This window comes from Pocillopora damicornis, chromosome 6, assembly GCF_964200805.1.
Source record: "Pocillopora damicornis chromosome 6, jaPocDami1.2, whole genome shotgun sequence".
Taxonomy (NCBI): Eukaryota; Metazoa; Cnidaria; class Anthozoa; order Scleractinia; family Pocilloporidae; genus Pocillopora; species Pocillopora damicornis.
In genome coordinates, this window is record NC_142675.1 from 18,082,501 (window position 1) to 18,102,767 (window position 20,267).

Below are 20,267 nucleotides of genomic sequence, written 5' to 3' on the forward strand. Positions count from 1 at the left end.
AAGTTTAACTGGGTGACCTGAAATTTTCTGATCTAGAAAACTTTTGTTTCCTTTGAACTGACTGAATGAAACTATAATGTATCAGCCTCCACAAAAAACTGGAAATTCTTAATAACCAAAAGAATGTCATTCTGAATCAGAACTCAATATTGAGGAGTTTAATGTTTATGAAACTTCAGTCATCTTTCAATGCACATCACAACTTGGAAGAATTAATTCTAAATGTGAACTTAACAGTTACTGGTTACCTAACTCTGAATAATTAATAATTTACAGCAACACATTTGTAAATTTGTGACTTAACAACCTATATTATAGTATAGGAATATAGACATAAACAAGAAATATTAAACCTTTGAAAAAGCATAACACTGTGTCCCAACATGTACATTTGACTGACTGATCATGTCTTCATACTTGGGCATTGTCAAATAAAACATTAATAAATATTTGTGTCAGTTAGATGGTATAGTGGCACAGCAGTTGTCAAAATCTTCAAGATCTACTATGTTGTAATTAAATACCTTCAAATTAATTGTTTTACCAAGTTTACCAGTTCTGTAACATCTGCTATTCATGTCTTAATTTTTCTCTAATCCTCCTCATCAAGCTTAATGATAAGACAGTAACTGAAAAGATGAGCTTTGTTTGCTGCATATAAGTTAAGGTACCAGGTAAATGTCAAATTCACTCATTGAATCTAAAGTCATAATAAAATGATGGCAACAATTATTGTCAATTATTTATGTTTCTGTATCTCACTCTGTTTTTCTCGACACTTCTTCCCACAAGTTTAACATAACTTGGCTGAAAATGAGATAATTTAAAAAATAATAAAAACATAAAAATAAACTTACAAGCTCTTGGCTGTCGTTGTTGATCGCTAAAGTTGTGATAACAGAACGGATGTCATTTACCCACGCGATGCAGCAGATAGCGGCTAATGGAAAAAGTTAGATGGTTCTCGCATTTCAATGCTGTTTATCAATTTATTAACTGTTTGAGCTATAATTGACCTCGGACAACAGATCGCTTAAATCATCTGTTAAACTGCAGCGCTAACTATAACGCGTTGGTTCCATTCGCGAATTGAGTGTTTCGGTATCTGCTAATGATGGCGTCCAAGTCATCCAACTTCCTCGATGGCCTGGAATTTTATTTCATTACCAAAAAGCCTGACAAAGTTCAGAAATTTGAAGGAACTGTGAGTAACCGCTTCAATGAAAACACCACGCACGCACGTGCTTTTTCCTCGTGGAGTAGATTATCATTCCGGCCTGCATTCTTTCCATTCCACACAGCCACAGAAAAAGTCCGCCTTGTGTCTATTGACTAGTTACCTGCTTGTCTTGCGGAAGAAAATCCTACCAGTGACACAATTCGAGGTAAAGTAAAGGAAATTTTTCGGTAATACCAGATAGTATGGGCGTACTTGGCAAGAGAGGTACGAGCTGAAGGAAGTGAAACTCTCCAAGAACCCCGCTCCTCACTTCGAAGCATGGAAACTAGTTAGCGGCGCAAAGACTACTGGGAGAATCAAAATGGCGGACACTAAAGAATTTGTTATCAGTTTGTAGAAATTCCTTGTGACTCGTTAGTTTCTGGACAGTTGCAAGGTAACAATGAATGCCATTAAACCTGTTACTCTACCATCAGACCAAAAAAACAACTTAAATAATTTATTTAGGCGAAACACTGCGGGGTAGAAACAAGTGAATGCTTGGAAGGTCCTGCTGATCTGATCAAGAGTAGAGAAAGATCTTCGAAAAAGATTAGATTCCCTATAGCTGGAACGTCAAAGGTTTTTTGCAGCCAGAAAAATAGTTGGAGAGACTGGAAAGGAAGTAATTTTACGACGGACCGTAGCATTTGGTTCTCAGTATGGTATTGGGGTGTTTTGTCTAACTGAGGCAGGAGAACAAATTGGTCGGGTCACTAGGTCAAAAGGACCCGTGTAATTTTGAATGCTGTTGGAAAGGCCTGCGACTTGCCAAACTTTCTTGCCAAAATTGACAGTGCAAGTGCCAAAAATATGGGAGACAAGTTTAACAAGACAACAATTTTTATAATTTGTGGAGCTTTATGAAATAGTTAATACACGTAAATAATCATGTTATTTTTAGTTGATTATGTGGAAAGTTTATGGATAGTTTCATGAAAATGTCTCTTTTCTTAATTTAAAAATTTATGTCACTACGTGTATATTCATGATCAGTTTGCTTGATGTTAGGCATATAACCCATGATGTTTTCCTGGCTATTTATTAACTAGCTTTGACTGTATAATTTTACAATAACTATTGCGGTAATTCTGTCTGAACATTTTTAGCTAAATTGGTTTCCTGGCTATTTATTCACTGGCTTTGACTGTATAATTTAACAATAACTATTGTGGTAATTCTGTCTCAGTATTTTTAGCTAAATTGATTTGAAATATGGATATTTTAGACTATGGTGACTTATGAGCATACCAAAGTAACCGAAATGACTGTTGTGTTTATTGCAAGGGAGTCTGTAGACATTTTTAAAGTTTATGGAAAGAATTTTGCTAACTTTGGTTTTATCGCTTCAGTCAATTAAAATCGCTTTAAGTCGCCTGAAGTCGCCTTAAATCGCCTAAAGTCGCAATATTTTTGGGCCAATTTTGCTAAAGTCGCCTTAAGTCGCCTTAAATCGCCCAAAGTCGCCTAAAGTTGCGACGACTTAGGGCCCAAGAGCAGGCCTATCACCAGAACTGCTTTCAGCTGCTCCCCTTCCTTGTGCAGTGCTGCACCACAGAACTGTACAGCAGAGGGATAATTCAGTTTTCTGCATAAAAAAACGTAGCGTAAACAACCTTCACTCATAAAAAAGAATGCATATATATTCTCTATACTGTTATCCAAATATTTTTTGATACTGAGTTGATGACGTAAATTGGCCACCGTAAAGAGTTTAAAAGCTGATGTTTCGAGCGTGTTAGTCCTTCGTCAATCACTCTGGTGGGCAGTTTCTTTTGTTTTTAACTGAATTTTTGCTTTTATCAATTCAGTGTGGGCCTCGTAGAGACTCGATCTTTTGAAGGCAATTTTGCAAAAATTTACGCAATGCACCGGGCGGAAAAGTGTTGAAATATTTAAAGGTATTTCATATAAAGGAAAGCACTTAGAAAACACTCTAAGTGCGTAATCCAGTATACCGAAATACTTTTTCAAATTATGCATTTGCAGCGTCTCCCGTCTTTGAACACAATGGTGGTAATGTACCGATCCAATTTTACGGCAAACCGTTTACCATCTAAGCAATGTAATAAACGTAGGGTGTATACAATTCCTGAAATTCCTATCCATTATTTCACGAATCATTTGACGTTTCAGTGTTGACAAATTTTTCGTATTACGTAAGTAAAAAACATTGAACTTCTCTCAACGGACTCAACGCTGCAAGGAGAATCTTTCTCATAATTTACTTTACTAAGAGACGAAGTTACCGTCTAAAATTCAAACGTTACTGTTAGGCTTATTGGCGCATTGATAACCTATTAAATACCTCAAACATACTGAAAATTTTTTTATCTGTTTTTGTATATCTTTATCTGTGAGCCACATCTGACTAAACAAAAACAGAGAAGTGTAGTTTGATGGCTTTTTTTCATGAATCTAGGATTTCGGGAATCGATATTAATCACACGATCACGCATTAAGTAATATTTCTTCTTCTAATGATTGATACTGGAAGAAAATAGTAACGGTGTCATGCTATTTTATGTGTCCGTTATAAAAATATTTGTATTCGCATTTAGCTCACGGGTAAAAATCCCGTGAAAATTGTTCAAAAGAAATATATCACAGCAGTTATTTTATGACAGCCACAAAATACTCAAAACAAAATCAAGAAACTGGTGCAGGACCTCAAGGCTCCTTTGTTCAGGACGATCTTGTACATCTCAGGTTTGAACTTTTCGTGGGAACAAGTGCTGAAGCTTACATAACCTATTTTGAATTTAATCGCTGTACTAAACTTGTGTGTTCAACCCTCGACGAACCCCTCCGATGTAGCGTCACCCGAGCTTGTCAGTAGTAGCCGATGATTTCCAGCGTCCATGGTTCGGCCGGATATGTTTTCTTACTTGTTTGACCGTGAGAACTCTGACTACAGAATAGTTTCAACGCAGGGGGTTTTAAACATCGTAAGCAGCCATGGAGGACTTTCCTGGTAAGTAACTGTGTTTTCTTCCTTTTTCTTTTTTAGCATGGATATGGCACGGATGTTTCAAGACCCCCTGCGTTGAAACTATTCTGTACTCAGAGTTCTCACGGTCAAATTAGTAAGCAAAAATGTCCGGCCGAACCATGGACGCTGAAAACCATCGGCTTTTATTAACAAGCTCTCCAGCATAAAATAGCTTTCACGAGACCACCAAAAATTATACTATACCAAAAATTCAGCGCAAATGTTAGGTGTTGTTTGTTTATCATGTCCCCGAGTCCCTGCGTGTCCCCGAGTCCCACGTCCCCGAGTTCCAAGTCCTACGTCCCCGTCCTACGTCCCCGTCCTACTTTTAATCACAGCCCGAAAGAACTCTTGTAACTTTGAATCTAAGAATAGAAGAAGCCTTCCCAAATGAAGTTGAGGTGATCTCTGATCTAAACGAACTTGTTTTTCTTATGAACGAACTTTCAAGGGACTTTGACAGAATTTTCGAGGACTCTGAACGTTCTACGTTTACTGCACCATCGTCCCTAAACGATCGTCTTTCAACTGTGGCTAGGAACGGTTTAGTTGGCAAACCAAGGCTACAGATCTTACAGCAACAGCTGCAAACTCTGCACAATGACACCGGTTTTCGTTGGGCTGATATCGGAAGAATTCTTGGAATCTCCGAAAGAACTTTGCGCCGTCGAAGACATGAATTTGGGTTGCCAGTCGGTGTGGGAGAGAATTTCAGTGATGTCTCCAACGATGACCTTGACGAATATGTGAGGGAAATTCTTGAAGCGACACCAAGCGCTGGTCAACGCCTGGTTGAAGGGGGCTTGAGGCAACGTAAACTATATAGTGACATAACTAAAATCCTGTGGACCCCCTCCCCCCTTGCGACTATTTTCTCTCCTATACAGGCAGTAGCTTTGCACCCCATAATGCCAAGGGTCTGTAGTTGGGTGTTTTAGCCGCGCACTCGCTGCTGTATATTTTGCGATATTCAGAGCAACAGCTGTATGCATGTGAACCACGCAACGGCGTTGTTTATAGTAAAATAGTTAGCATATTTGAACGCATATGATGAAAAGTTGGGTATATTTAATGGAGTCTAAAAACGTGTCAAGCACCTTGAGATACGCTTGATTCTGGAGCACATCTCTCTTAACCCTTTAACTCCTTAGAGCGTATGACATCTAGTTTCTACTCACAGTATTACCTTTGAATCAAATGTAAAGCTTAAGAGAACAAAGGAAATGATCACCAATTTAAGAAGCTCTTTACGGTCCCAAAACTCTTCATGTCAATACAATGTAAGGAAAAACAGTAAGGAGAATGTAAATACTGATGTTAAGATGTAAAGGGTCAAAAGGGAAAACAATATTCATCAGAGTAAAAAAAAATAAAAGCCTCGTTACCTTCTTTTACCATGTGCATGACATCATTTTTGAGAGAAATGACTTCTTCTTTTAAAGATCTTCTGTGAACGAGATGAGGCGTTGCATCTTCACTGCTAGTCACGTGCTTAGCCAAATGCGCGGGAAGGGGATGGACGAAAAGCGTGTCACGTGATGTTTTCACGATCCCTGTCTGATGGAAAAAGAGTAACTTTAATTCACTCCATTTCAATTTTTCCTTTTGTGCTTTTATTTGACTGATTTTACTGAATCTAAACTTGTCTTCTTCTTAGTTCATCCGCCGTTCAGTTTCTGTCGGTAGTTATTCTTTCCGGTTGCACATATTAAGAAATTGGCCTAATTCTAGCATTCTTTCTTTAATTCGGTCGATTTTTCGTTAGTTTTTGCGTCATCATTACTTTGATTATTTCTCGTTTTCGCTTTTCAATCAAAGCCAGAGATGGCAAAATAAAAAAAGAACCTCACCAGTCCACCATTGTTGCTGACGGCGACCGTGGAGCTTGGATCGGAGGCGACATGTCCGAGATAGTATGTGTTTTCTGGTACTGGATATGACGTCATGGAACCGTCGCTGTTCTCACGGAGAACCTTGAGACCCGGAGATATTAAGTGTTCATTCCTCTTCAGTTTTAAATGAAGGTTTGATCCGAATGCATTCAGTTTAAAAGATGAAAAATCATTCAATCCAAGGCTACGTTTTGCTCTGGCGGGATGCAGGGAATATGACACAAACTCTCCTTCATCGTTGGATTGGTACGGATTTGAGACTTCATATTCAGGAACTGTGGGGGGATGAAAGATCGAAATTGTTTAAAAGTAACAGCCGGACGAAAAGACACACGCACCAAAGCACGTATAGACAGGCAGACAGACAGACAAACGGACAGACAGAGACCTATGAACTGACCGACAGACAGATATACAGACCGGCAGAGCAAGGCAGACACACAGACAAACAGACACAGACAAATAATAAGAAATGGTTGATGGTAATTTTGCTACCTATGTGGAGCGCAAACGCATGTGGTAAGATAAACGGAAGAACTTCGATAAAAATTGTCGAAAGACAAACATAAGTACAGGGCAAGAATATTATACTTAAACTTTAACCATACCAATAAAACGTTATTAATGAACTATTTTATAAGTAAGGACTAATTGACTGACTGATTGAGTCATCAAATCAGTTCAATAGCCTAATATTTAGGTTGAAAGACATACAGACAGACAGGATGAGACGTAGAGTGGGTATGAAGGACAAACAGCTGTTTCCTACCTTTGTCATGATCGTCCACGTTGAAGTAATATTGAATCTCTCTCTTTGTCATGTGATGATGAAGTTTCTGTTGAAAAATCAAAAGAAATAAGTATGAAGACAATAACATGGAATTATCCTTAGACCATAACTGGTTCTCTTGTTTTTGTTTGCTTTTTCCTTCCCCATTTTTTCCTGCTCTGCGGGATCATTGGCGTGCAAAAGAGTATCAAGAATTTTAATTCTTAATGTTCCTAATGAAATTAAAATTTCATCAGTCTTATCACTAACCACGCTGCCACCTTTAGTTATCACCCTTCGCACAACGCCCTTTTACATCGGGCGTAAAAACCTCAGATTAGGTTTATACATATCAAAAGGTTGAAGTAACAGCTTGGAATATCAGCGATCGTCGTAAAATTAATCTTTGGTATCAGTGTCCTAGAATATACCATGCCGACGACTTGGAATCAGCAAATTATCAAGAAAACAGAACTAAATCAGAAGTAAGTGATGTCGGGGAGAGAGGAAAGGGGGGAAGAACCTGTAACGGACTTCAGCTAGTCCATAGGGATCAACAATACTCCCAGTGGCTTTATTCCACAGAAATCGGTATGAGCCTAGGTAAGATGCATGGGCAACTGGGCCAGTAGGTTGACTATGTCAATGCTCGGCAATGTAAATAACTTGTTGAGAATAACTGAGTAAAACTTGCTCTATTCATTACCTCAGTTGGCCCACCGCTTACGTCTGTGTATAAGAAAGAAAAAGTACCAACAGTATTTAGCTGAATGGGTTTTAAACCGATTAACAGGATTAGCCATTATCAATAAGGTTACATAAACTTCTTCCTTGCTGCGTCTGGAAAATGGTGCTTTCACATTAGCAGCTAATGAGTGAAATTTTCCTGTGAATTGAGTAGGGACAACCACTCGTGCGTGTATGCTTTTCCTCGAGCTAAGTTCCTTGTGTCACATTTAAGTTGTGCGCGCGTTCGCTCCATCGGGTTGGCATTGTAGTCAATCCTTTTTCGCCGGAAAAGTATGTCTGAAAACTATTTTTTTAATGTGAAAACGTATTCTCATAAAATGACGGTGATACGCTGCTTCTTGTTGAGGAGAAATTATCCAAAAGTTTATGGTCGAATATCATGTTTCTAGGCTACAAACTCATTGGTAGATTTAAAAAGATGAGTGCCAGAATTGCATCATCAAATGCTTAAGTTTTATTTCTGTTATACAGACAACCCTTTCTTCTCTTAATGGAGAACTTCGCGTGTTATTTATTAAAAAGCCTGAGAATAAAGCGTCACTTTTCCCGTTCTTTTGCGTGCGGAGGCAATCGCGGTACCAGTGGGATAAAACGTGAGGGCAAGTTTCCTGCGCTCATCTGAAAACGCTAAGAACGATGCCCGTTCAGGAGACATTGCATGACTGACCTCGTGTCAAATGGGCTAATTAGTAAATTTACGATATATTTTAAACTAATTGCCGATGAGTTTTGTATTAAAGAAGACACAGTCTAATTTGTGTCAAACACGCTAATATACGTTGAGAGAAATGGTGAAACAAAGTTAATACTTACAAGTTCGAAGCAGTATAATCAGAGTGACGGTACTCCATACTAAAAGGGAATCCATCTTGTGTCAAATAATGATAAAAAAAAAAATATCAAGCATTAATATCATCCTCACTTCTGCATATATGAGGAGGAGTAATGGTGCGAGACAAAAGGTTAGACATGTTGACTGATCTTAGGCGAGTCGTGTGAAGTTTAATGTTGACGTGTAAAGTTTTTGTGTCATCATTGGCGGAAACTTTTTATACAGCAAGGCTAATAATCGACGTCACCTAGCTATTTAAGGCAGTTGTTTTCCTTAACTTCCTCGGAGAGCATTCATTATTTTGGCAATGTTTTTTTTTCCACTTTGATAAAGCATTCTGGCTATTACGACCATAAAAGAAATAACTGAAAATCGATAAACGACTGAGTAACCGTTTTACATTAAACATTTTTTTCCTTGCTGTTTCGCAGCTGAAATTTATTTTCAGTAGGAATTACTTCGAGAGGATTTTACACGATCGCAATGCGATAAGCTCTGATACCTTAAAAAAAATAATGTGTTCTTTCCCAATGGATGCAGGAGACGTTTCAACAATATTCATTGGAAATTTTCCGGGAGTTCAGTTTAAAATTCGCTTCTTTGTACTTTTTTTCTGAACAAAGTCTATTCTTTCCACGGGACAAAGATAAGATATTCACAAAATGAAATAATGAAGGATGACAAAGAAAACAGTCAATAGAAAAGATGTCCAGCCTTTGTTTTGAGTTCCACAGCTAATAAAGTAAATGTCGTGCTGTCAGTAACAAGACGTGAATACGACAAGAATTGATAACAATGAGAGTTGGATGCAGATTTTGTACGCATAAAGAGTGACTTTTTGTATTCATTACCTTCGCTGGGATTTTCAAGTTAAATCTGCTTGGCATAGAAAGCTGCTTCACCAACCTTTAGCTTACTAAGTACGATGTTCTCTTTCTAAAAGAATGGAACAAAGTAATTTTAAGAATCTTATCTCTTATATTGAGCTTTCTGTTCCGGTAATGATGTTTGTTTTACGTGGCTGTTGTAATTTGAAACGGCTTATGTCAAGTTTCGAGTTAATCGGATCAGTTTAAGATCAAGCTTATCCAGAAATAAAGTAGAACAAATTAAACGGAGTTTGAGAGAAAATTTGGGGCGTTATCTCTTAGCCTTTGGAGAAAAAAGGTGAAATAATATTAATTTAGGGCTTTGCATCTGCAAAGCAAACATATTTAGCGTTGGCTATGTTCCGGCTGTTAGTAAAACAAAACGTTATTTGATAATTGAACAACTGAGATTTACTAGGGAACATTTAAAAGGTCAACAAGGAAGAAAAGGCTTGATTATAACAATTCAAAGCTACAGTATAAATGTTGAAGCAGTTTATCTTTGTTTCCAAAATCAGGCATATCAACCCCGCGGGAGATATTTCTTTAAAACGTGACTTTTTTAGGTTCTCACCGAACTTTTTTCATCTTTTGAGAAAAGTACCGAAATAAGAAACATTGCTTTCTTTACTACATGTCTTCTTTGAGCTCAATCCATGTCACAGTTTTTCGTTTGGTTTTGTTTTTTTTTTTCGGCAAATTCCAAGAGGAAACTGCTATAGGTTTTACAATAGGGACGCTTACATAAAAAGCTACAAAGAAGGTTTTCTTTACAGAATGTCCAAATAGACGAACAAAAATTAATAACTAAGAAAAACAAAGCACAGTTTTGTTGCATACACTGTACGCCTTCAAACAGCGCCGGACGGAAATAATTGCAGACATTGGTAAATATTGAGAAGAGTATTTTAGACACATTTGTGTCATATTCTTGGTGAGTTTTGAAATGTATTTTGAAAAAATTAGAGAGTTCATACCATACCAGCTATCAGATGTCCAGCTTTCCAATTCTCGTTGTTGAGAGAAACAGGAGGTTTACAGACCTCAGGAAAAGTAAGGATGGAGAAGTATTTCGAATTTTGTTTGGCGTGCTATAAGTACCCTGACCTTATAGGTCTCGTGGCATTGAATTACGTGATAGTGTGCTCATTTGCACATGGAACGAGGCGCGAATTTCTCACGCTAGCTCAAACTTGAACGGAAATTGTCGTATCATCTGTGATATATTTGATATCAGATGATCCTCAGTTTCCGCGGGTTAAAAGCTAAAGTATTGTATTCACGACTCTTTATTAACACCCCACTTAATACATATACACAATGATTGCTTTCTAGCTGAAAACCCACGCTTAGTTAAGAGAGGTAAATCGGGACAACGTTATTCAGAATTTACTCTTACAGAACATGGCCGAACGTAAATAAGCCTTAAGTAAAATCAGAGGGTTTACGAAAACTCAGGCTGAAACCTCTGAGATGTACAATAGCGAATTGTTTCCAGAGAAATATCATTGAACTGTTATCAGCATCTTTCCTGATAGAATAAAAAAGTGTGTGGTGATACGAAAGATTTAAACAAATCTTGATTGTTTTTTCCATTAGTGCCGGTTTCCAATTTGATGTACCCTTTTCTTTTCCTTTCCTCTAAATTGAAGAGACCTACACAAACGAAACCTTGGAACACACCTTAAATAATACCCCCATAGACACAAAGTTCTCCTCTTTCACTACATATAAAAGAACAGTTTACTTCTTTACAGAGAAAACGAATTAAGTGATTGTGATACCGATTGTCATCACATGGTGACATGTATGCACACAAGCTTTCAGTTGAAACTGTGCGTGATGACTCTTGCTTCGTCTGCTTTTTACACTGTCAACTGAATTGTTCTTTTGACTATATGTCAATCTTCGACTTCTTCCACCCCAGGTATTTTAAGTAACCCTGAAAGAATATTCTCTTCTCTGACCCCGCCCTAAACAGCAGGGAACGGATAAATTTATCTTGTTTAAAGTGCTACCAAAAGTGATCCTTAATGATCTCATCGAGCCTTTTTTCTCAGTTTCTTAAACAATTTTCTACGCCACAGAAAAAATTTTTAGGCATGAAACTTTTGATAAAAAAACAACGCTTGCCACAAAATTACTCTATACAAAACATTTCTCATAGCTCAATGTTTCAAAATCTTCAGTCCTATATGTCTCTGATACGTGGAAGGTCGCAAATGAACAATTATGGTAAAAAATCATTATTCCCATCCCCCAACATGGACAAGGACAGTACAGAAAAGTATTCACTTCAATTAAACATTTTGACCGAATGCCAAGAGCCAATGCATGTAAAAAGAAAAGTGCACTAGTGTCTATGATACATGATTCTACCACAATGATTAAAAAACAAACATTGTTTGTACTTCAGTATGTTATCTGTGAAGGTGAAAATCTCCGAAAAGCCGGAAATGGTCTTAAAAGATAGGAATAGAATGATGAACCTTATTACGCATGCCTCGTCAAAAAAAAAGAAGGGCGTAAAGAAGGAGAAAAAAAATTTCTGTCATCGGGACGTAAAGAACTGCACGCAATATTTCATGCACGGAATAAAGTGTAGTTGCAGCGCAGATAAACTCAAGTCCATATTGCAGTGAAGTGGGGATAAAATTAAACCCACGTCTTGGCAGTATAAGGTTTTTGCTCTGCTTAAAAAGCTTTTCCTCTCTTTTCTTCTGAATGTTTTTTGTTTATATGTTTGTTTTTTTGTTTATATGTTTGTTTTTTTGTCTTTTGTTTGTTTTCTAGCGCGAAAAGTTGCGTTTCGGAAAATTGGATGCGGAATTAAAGGAGAGGAAAAGGTTTCTTTTCGCTCTTCTTCAGCCGAGTCTAATCTAATATCGTTTTCCAAACTCGATAAAGGAAGGTTATGCTTTCACAGCTAACATCACATACTTTGCTCACGTTGTTTTTATTGTTTGGTTTAAACAGTTACACCCCTTTTGTGTCTTGGATATTTTAACTTTTCAAATCATAAAGTTCACGTTATCCCGACAACAAGGGTATTTGATTCTTCTTCGAACTCGAATACGTGTTTAAACTGACACCTCACGCAAAAAAAAAACAGCCGTGACAATCACGATTTTCCGGCGATCAAAAGACTCTCTGTAGTTATAAAACGGTGAGTCAAACATGGCGCATGCCACTTAAAAAATCTTACGAAATATGTTTAAAAAGTCCAAGATCCTGTTGAAGTCCTAAATGTAATAACTGTCCTAAATGTAATAAAGTCCTAAATGTAATAACATTTGGTCCTAAATGTAATAACGTTCGGTCCTAAATGTAATAAGCCGCCTATGCAATCGTTTAACTGCGCCAACATAGAGATGTTAAAGTGACAGCTGTTGCACCAAAGAATCCTCTGACCAATATTTATGGACTATTGCGGGCTCACTGATATTAATCAGCGGCTTTTTATTTGTTAAAGACGTAGGTTGAGAAGCATTGGCTACAAAACCTTATTCTAATACTGATGTGCTTTTGGCATCAAATTGACGGCCCCAGAAGCAACGAGAACGTTGACTTATAGCTCTCTCTATATCATTGGCTCAGACTTTTAAGTGTAACAGATTTTGACGAAATACTTCTGTCCTCAGTGCTGAAGTTAACACTTGATGAACCAAATTACAAGGAAAAAGAAGTTCACCGACTTATACGTTAGACAAATTTTGGGCTCAGAAGGGCCTTTTTTGTACTGTCTTCCCTTGCCAGATTTGTACGGGTTTGCATAAAATATATTCATATGCGTTATTGACCGAACGTGAGGTCAAAATGGCTACATATTGGCCGAGTTCTTTTTTTTTTTTGTTGCGTTTTTATGGACTGAGACGAAGTCACGGTTCATAAAAAAGTAGAAAAAGAACGAGGCTAATATCCAGTAATCTTGACCATACAAGAGAGTTAATATTCTCCTGGCTTCATCATTAAAGGATTCATTGTATAGCAAAATATTTCGCTTTGATAAGAATCAAGAATTGCCTGTTTATTTCGAGAGCCGATAATGAAAGCCAACTGTGTTTGCAGCACAATAAACCCAAGAGGGTCGTTTATTTTTTCTATGTTTAAATTTATATGAAAACATTGTCCAAAAGTTACGAACTTTGTAAGTTTTCTTGCGTGGGATCAATACGGGGGATCCCGAACGGGCGAGGGTGGGCCCATCATGCCCGCTCAGGTAGCCAATCAGAACACAGGATTCACTTCATCTTGCCCGCGTGCGCTGCTAGCTATATGATGATGTGACTTGCAGAGCAAGATATCGACTGACCAATGATATGTTATCCCATTTCACGATCACAGGTCTCGACATGTTGCCTTTTTCCACGCAGGAGTCAAATTGAACCATTGAGCTACACCATTCAACACATGATGGTCAGTTGGTGGTCTAATGAACCATTCATTTTTTTCCTTTAGCCCCTTATGACGGGTTCATCAGTTCCCGAACCGAAATATTAGGAAAACATACATTTTAAAGTTGATCTCAAGTTTATATTTCATTTTTTGTCTTCACCTCTTCTCCCCGCCGTGAGGGGAGAAAATGAATAGATAAATAGATGAATGAAAAAAGAAAGCTCAACAGTTTCCACTTATAGTCATATGGTACATGAACTGATTACCGAGGTGGAGTAAAGCCATATAGAGGGCTGGAAATGCAACACCCCAGGTTCAAAATTGAATAAATCAGGATATTCATTCTTAAAAATGAACTCAAATGCTTCATTAGAACTGAATCAATTGACACTGAATAACATTGATGTGCAAAATTTCAATAACGCTACTGATAATAATAATAACAGAAATCATTCAAACTGCTCTAAAATGGTGCATCACTTCTAAAGACTTTAACACGGACGATAACATCAACAATAGCATGCTAGTTCATCATCAATTGTAGTAAATTTCTTTTCCAAAAAGTCTTAATGGTTACGTACCAATCGATTCCATCCTATTGAGCTTCCAGCCAAGCACTTGCCCACTTTGGGCTGGAAATGATTCTTTTTCAACTCGATCAATAAACCGCTTTAAGGACCATACTTCGACTGCTGATATGTCTTATTTCTAGCAAGTAAAAAGACGCTGATTGATATCAGCGGGCCCATAATGTGACATGTATACTGGTCAGCGGTTTTTTTTAGAGCAACAGCTGTCACTAACATATCAATGTGGATGTCCGCCATAACAACAATGCACTGCAGGAGTTAAACGATTGCATTAGAGGCTTATTACATTTAGGACTAAATGTTATTACATTTAGGACTTTATTACATTTAGGACCAAATGTTATTACATTTAGGACTTTATTACATTTAGGACTTTATTACATTTAGGACAGTTATTACATTTAGGACTTCAACAGATCCTACCTGTGAAAGGCCTCAAATGGTCAGTAATGCTCAAATATCATTATTCCGGACCCCCAACATTTTAAAGGAACACCGAATTTTCAATTTAATTTTGATATTATAATTGAATTCTGAGAGGGCATGCAGGTCAAACGAAACGTGCAGTGGTATACATGTTATCAAATTCCACCACAGCTGCAGTGATCAAAAATAAAATAAAATAAATAAATAACGCGAATTCGCAGCTTCTCTGTCAACCCGAAATTCTCCAAAAAGCCGCAAATGCTTTCAAAAGATAGAAAAAAATATGATAAACCCTACTATGCATGCCTCGACAAAAAAAAAATAAATAAATAAAATGGGGCAAAGATGTAAAAAAAGCTAGAAAATCCGTGTCATTGGGACTGTAAGCATTGCTCGCGATGTTTTAGGGAATAAAGTGTAATTACGTGAACAATTTACTTTCCATAATGAGGTAACGGTCGGAATTTGTCACAGAAGTGGTATTCCTTTTATTTCCTCCGCATACTTGTTGTTGTGTCTTTTTTTCTTCTTTCTTTTCTCGGAATGTTTACTCGTTTATTTATTTGTTGTTTGTTCGTTTTGTAATGATGAAAGTGGCTTTTCGGAAAACTGGACGCGGAATAAACGGAGAGGCAAAGTTCCTTTTCGCTACTCTTCGCTCGAGAACAGTCTCCTAACGTAAAAGGGGTCCTTGATCGCACATATTGCATGAAAGAGTTCGAACAATTCTCGCGCATGGTAGCCAATTATAACAGCGATGTGTCGATTTATGTGTCGAGGCGCGGAAAATTTGGTCTCAATATTTCAAGTCACACCTTACACACCAGCAATTACAAAAGTATACTGTAAGCTATTTCTACAGAGAACACGAAACCTTGTTTAAATTGATAAATCCGCGCAGAAAAGCTAAATCATTTTTAGACTACTGTTGAGTATCTCACGGAATCGAACCCCTGGGAAGCGGTGATGACAAGGAAACATCCAGTCTTTAAACATTTACGTTCCCAAAAACGTCGGGTTGCTCGCTCGAATTTAAAACGTGTGATGATCAATAGGTTTCTCAACGTTCTTGACTGGACGGAAGGAAGCGTAATTCTTTATCCTTAGTCAAATTTAAATGTTGTCAAACGATATTTACAAGGGACTTCAGCTTTTCAAAGCAACACAGCATAGACATTTCATGTTCCTTAGCGACAAAGTATGCTTTTGGGTTTTTAAAAGCTAGGTATTTCTTTTTTCTCAGACCTACCGTTATTGCGTTTTCTTGTTAATGAATACCAGCTGTAGTGCCTTCTTCATGAAGCTCTTTTGACTGTCCTTGTATTGTATGATAGTCGTCTATACATAATTACAATGGCACAGAAATTTGATACAAGTAAGTGATGACGATTGAGTGTGAAAATGAGGTTTCCCGTTGTTTCGAATTGTAAACTTTGACAGCGGATATGACAGAAATTCAAAATTAAAGGATAATGATTGTGACGTGTGTTTGAAAAGAACGTGACTTTTCTCGGTCACGAACGTGAACTTAGATGCATATTCCGGCTGAATCTCTCTGAGATGTTACGAAAGTGCCGGAAGAACAGAGTCATACAATGCTAGAGTGTTAAGTATGATAATAATTCAATTACTCGTGGTAAGTATTGTTATAAACGTGCCGTTCAAGATACCTGAAAAAATGTAATTCCATACCAATGTAATGCCTTCAAAAGGGAAATTGTACCCTAAACTATAGAGGACACTATTCATCTCCTCAAGAGATTTGGAGCTCTAGTGTGAAACTGACGAACATCCCTGTAAGAAAAGAGTTCCTAAACCAAAGAAGACAGATCTGGGATTAGCCAGTTCATTTGACCTTGACAAAAACCGTTAACGTCTCATTATAAATAATCTGCTTGAGAGCATAATCTGTGATGCGTATCACGAAGCATGACAACGGGAAATTCCGTCGTTCTTTTTTCTTCATTCTTATCTCCTGAAAGCATTTACAAACTTTTGATATTTCGAATCCTCCTCTCGTGCTCTACTGATGCGATTTTTGCTCTCTGAGCGTGCATTGTGGCGTTGGTATCTGTGTCCGGAGGATATCTCTTTATGAAGCTAATTTAATGAAGGCTAAACGGTATACTTACATTCCAACCTAGTAATGGTAACGAGTCCTCTGTAGGTTGGCGATAGAGCATCGGAACCATGCGAAATCGAACGTCTTTTAGGGTTCAATTCCTCTCAGGTGACTTAGACGTGATCGTTAAAAAAATCGTATTACCGCACCCTCATAAAATTACCATCTTCCTTACTCTTGCTCTGTGCTGAAAAACCAGTGAGCGCGCAAAGGGTGAAGGGATTAGGCAGGAGGTTGCAGCGATACAATGAGTAAATAGTTGATCTTCTCAAATTAATCGCAACCAAATTCAGTTATCGCAGAAAAAGAAAAAGCCGAAAAAATGTATCCAGCGGGATTGAATCGCTACTTTCAAATGGACTACGATGCCGTACTTTTCATTGGAGCGAGGCAATTTCTTTTTCTATTTTCTTTGCTTCCATCAAATGGCTTCTAAGCTAAACTAGATTCTGTAAGGCACCGGTATGGCTCAATAACAATTGAAACGTGACTGTCTACAAAATTCTTTCCCTGCGATGACCTTTCTTCCTGTGAAGTTGTTAAGAACAATTCGTTTCTTCTTGTCCGCTTGTTAACGCATGTTTTATTTCATATATCTCTTGACCTGATTGTGCTATACATAAACGAAATTAAATCGCAAACATTCTGTTGCACTGAGTATTAGAATTTACTACACAGCAATAGTTTTGTGAACTAAAAGCTCATCAATTGCATGAAAATACGATAAGAACGTCACATCCCACATTCACATGTCCGTAAAAAAGCACATGCGGTTGGTAACGCTCAGAGAAAACAACAAACATCGTTATATTGGTGACAAATAAATAGTACTTTTTGGTAAATGTCGTGTGTTATTGAATTTAATGAATTAAATGTTTTAGCAGCAGACGATCTCGGCTTCAGCGTAAATTAAAGGAACTCAACTATATGTTTTATTTTTAAAAGTACACTCGGCCGGACACGGATACGGAGTTTGTTTGGGTAGCCTGTGGTTATGTTTGGTAATGTAACTGAAACAGTTGAAGTCCACATTGAAGGCATGACTTGAACCCATACTTCTTCAAGTCAATATACACGGGCGCTGAACCGTTCATCTTCTGCTGCTGCTGATCCTTTTTTAAGCGCAAATGAGGGGAAAGCTTGTCATGTTCAAACGCAAAGATAAGGACGACGGGAAGGGTTCCTGCTTATCTCTCCCGCGCTCCTCCTTATATAAAGATGAGATGACTGGCGCCGGCATGGCTTGGGACGAGTCAGACTCAGGCGGCCTAACCTATATAAGCTAATATGGGTCAAATTGAAGATGACGTTTTCGCATTGATAACAAGGTTTTTTTTAATCATTATTGTTGTCATGCAATTGAAAGGTTTCTGTTGAGATATGATGAAATGAATGCTTTTTGGTCGTGCAAACCTTCGCTTAAAGTGCCTATGACACGAATTTTTTTTGCGTAAATATTTAGCTTATCATATGTACAAGTACAAACTAGAAAAGAAAGAAAAGTTTCAGAAATCTTAAAACTCGGTTTTTTCAGGCCCTAAAGTACTCTTATTTTATCTCAAAAGTGTCTCTTAGACCAATAACGAATTAGCGGGTGATGATGTAGAAAACTCTGAAAACTCTCAATCGACTTTTGTATCAGTCAGCGTTGAAATGCTCTTGAAATAATATCCGACAGCGATGTATACCTACCTTCAGCAAGCTCTACCGAGAGTTGTGATACATCGTACTCAAAAACTAGCGAAGAAATGGAAGTTGTGAGTACGGTTCAGCCCTACGAGGGAGAACCGCATGCATCAAACGAAGATTTCGACCAAGACTGACCATGACGGTTTCTCGCCTGCGGTGTTTAGGTCAAGATTAGAAAAAAATTCCCTTTACTGAATGTTTAGTTTGCTGCCTTTGTGTTTTGTTTTCTATGGCAAAATCTATGTTAAGAATGGGTAGCCGTGTTCATTCCTGTTGCCATAACAAGCATCGACTTTCACTCAGCACTTGTTTTCACCGCCATCAAATTCAATATGCCTGTATCCGCCGGAGGTTTCGCACTGTTCAAGCAACAAGATATCGATCAGTTCAGGAAAAGGCTTGAACTTTATTACAAATGATGTATTTTTGTTATTAAAATACGATGGAACTACAATTGATAGGATTTTCATACGATAAGAAAAGCGCAGTATGACAAGGAATATGAGTACCTCTCAAGTGCGTGAAATAAACAGCAATAAGGAGCTCACCATTTTTTCGCTTGCGAAATGTCAGCTGGAAGGAATGTTGAACAATCGTGTACGGTGTGGGAACAGGCCCCTTGATCAGCATTCTTTTTAGCTGAATTCATTGGTTATCTTCCTTTGATTTGACCAGTGGTATGCGTTCGTAACAGGCATCTTCGAAGCCGCTATGGAGCATAAGGCCAACGACATTGAAGAGTAAATCTCCACGATGTCGACGATCAAAACGCGTCCATTCTATCCATACAGCGAAATCCTTTGGAAAGTGTATAGCAATACCTGTGATATGTGCATTACCCTTGTAGCTAACATCATTTGGCGCTCCAGCCTCGTAATACTTTCGTTCTTTCTTCTGGATTTCTCCTTTCTCCACCATAGTCAGCGGTGTGTCTTCACAGTTTTGTACGTCACAGCGATGTAACATGATCGTTTTGGCCGCGCCAAAGGGGGACGCTTTTTGGCTGCCAAATCGTACTTTCAATACATAAAAAATGGCGGAGAACTCGCTAGGCGCTAAGGTCGATCATTTCTAATTTTAAATACAGCTATTAACCAGAAAATGCAAAAGAAAATCTCGAGTCATAGGCACTTTAACACTAAGAGCTTTCAGTAAGAAGCGATTTCAAAAACGTTTATTAGTGAAAAACACAGAATGTTAGTCTGGTCCGTAACGCCTCGGATGGATGGTCAGTTGCTATGCATTTTGTAAGAATTTTAAAAAACTACTTTCGCAACACTTAGTGAAATTTTCTGTCTCCTCCCAAAATTTAGTTATGAAATCCCAAAATAAAAGCGATACCCATGTCCTTGGAGATGAGACAACACCGTATTTGAACCGAAAAGGCATAATTGTGGCAGGGGTAACTTTAACTTCTGAATGATTTTGAATTAAACTTGCCGAACGTCCTCTACATGCAAATAAGCGCATGAACATAACATCCGACAATATGAAATTTGAGACCTTTCAAACATCCCTTACCTTGGCTATGGAAAACGTCACCAAATTCTCAAGTGACTCACATCACAAACAGCAATCCACTTCTCTTGTAACCGTTTATCTTCTTGAAGCATTGACGGTTGGAGGACGACAATCGACCTCTCTCGTGCATTCAAGAAAAAAATGTTGTCCTTACATACTGCCTCCAGATATGTTTTGCGATTTGGTCACTTATTTGCTTCA

The 20,267-nt window shown here is 37.9% G+C and overlaps 2 protein-coding genes across 5 annotated transcripts in view; both read right to left on the reverse strand.

The window, feature by feature from the left end:
• Positions 1–16,172, reverse strand: part of LOC149044270 (A disintegrin and metalloproteinase with thrombospondin motifs 3-like) — an 82,929-nt gene extending 66,757 nt beyond the window's left edge. The window contains exon 1 of the mRNA XM_089210942.1: positions 15,984–16,172. The gene's annotated coding sequence lies outside the window, so the exon portion shown is untranslated. The remainder of the gene's footprint in view (positions 1–15,983) is intronic.
• Positions 2,051–20,237, reverse strand: LOC113681997 (A disintegrin and metalloproteinase with thrombospondin motifs 3-like). 4 transcript variants are annotated; one of them, XM_089210935.1, is made up of 8 exons: positions 20,067–20,216; positions 9,306–9,390; positions 8,436–8,490; positions 7,579–7,601; positions 6,873–6,939; positions 6,062–6,378; positions 5,597–5,768; positions 2,051–2,807 (listed from the first exon to the last, which is right to left on the reverse strand). In XM_089210935.1, exons 2-8 carry the CDS (start codon positions 9,339–9,341, stop codon positions 2,800–2,802), a joined length of 678 nt encoding a protein of 225 aa, XP_089067061.1. In that variant the 5' UTR covers positions 9,342–9,390; positions 20,067–20,216; the 3' UTR covers positions 2,051–2,799. The 4 variants fall into 4 exon arrangements, with proteins under 4 accessions (XP_089067061.1, XP_089067060.1, XP_089067062.1 ...); XM_089210934.1 differs by lacking the exon at positions 20,067–20,216 and adding an exon at positions 10,306–10,457; XM_089210936.1 differs by lacking the exon at positions 9,306–9,390 and having other exon boundaries at positions 20,067–20,237.
• Positions 20,238–20,267: the final 30 nt, after the last annotated feature.

Coding starts and splice junctions, on each gene's coding strand:
- LOC113681997 (XM_089210935.1), bottom strand. CDS start 9,341: ATGCCAAGCAGATTTAACTTGAAAATCCCAGCGAAG. Junction 8,491..9,305: donor ACTTGAAAATCCCAGCGAAG/GTAATGAATACA, acceptor ATTTGACACAAG/ATGGATTCCCTTTTAGTATG. Junction 6,940..7,578: donor TAAGCGGTGGGCCAACTGAG/GTAATGAATAGA, acceptor ATTTTTCAACAG/AAACTTCATCATCACATGAC.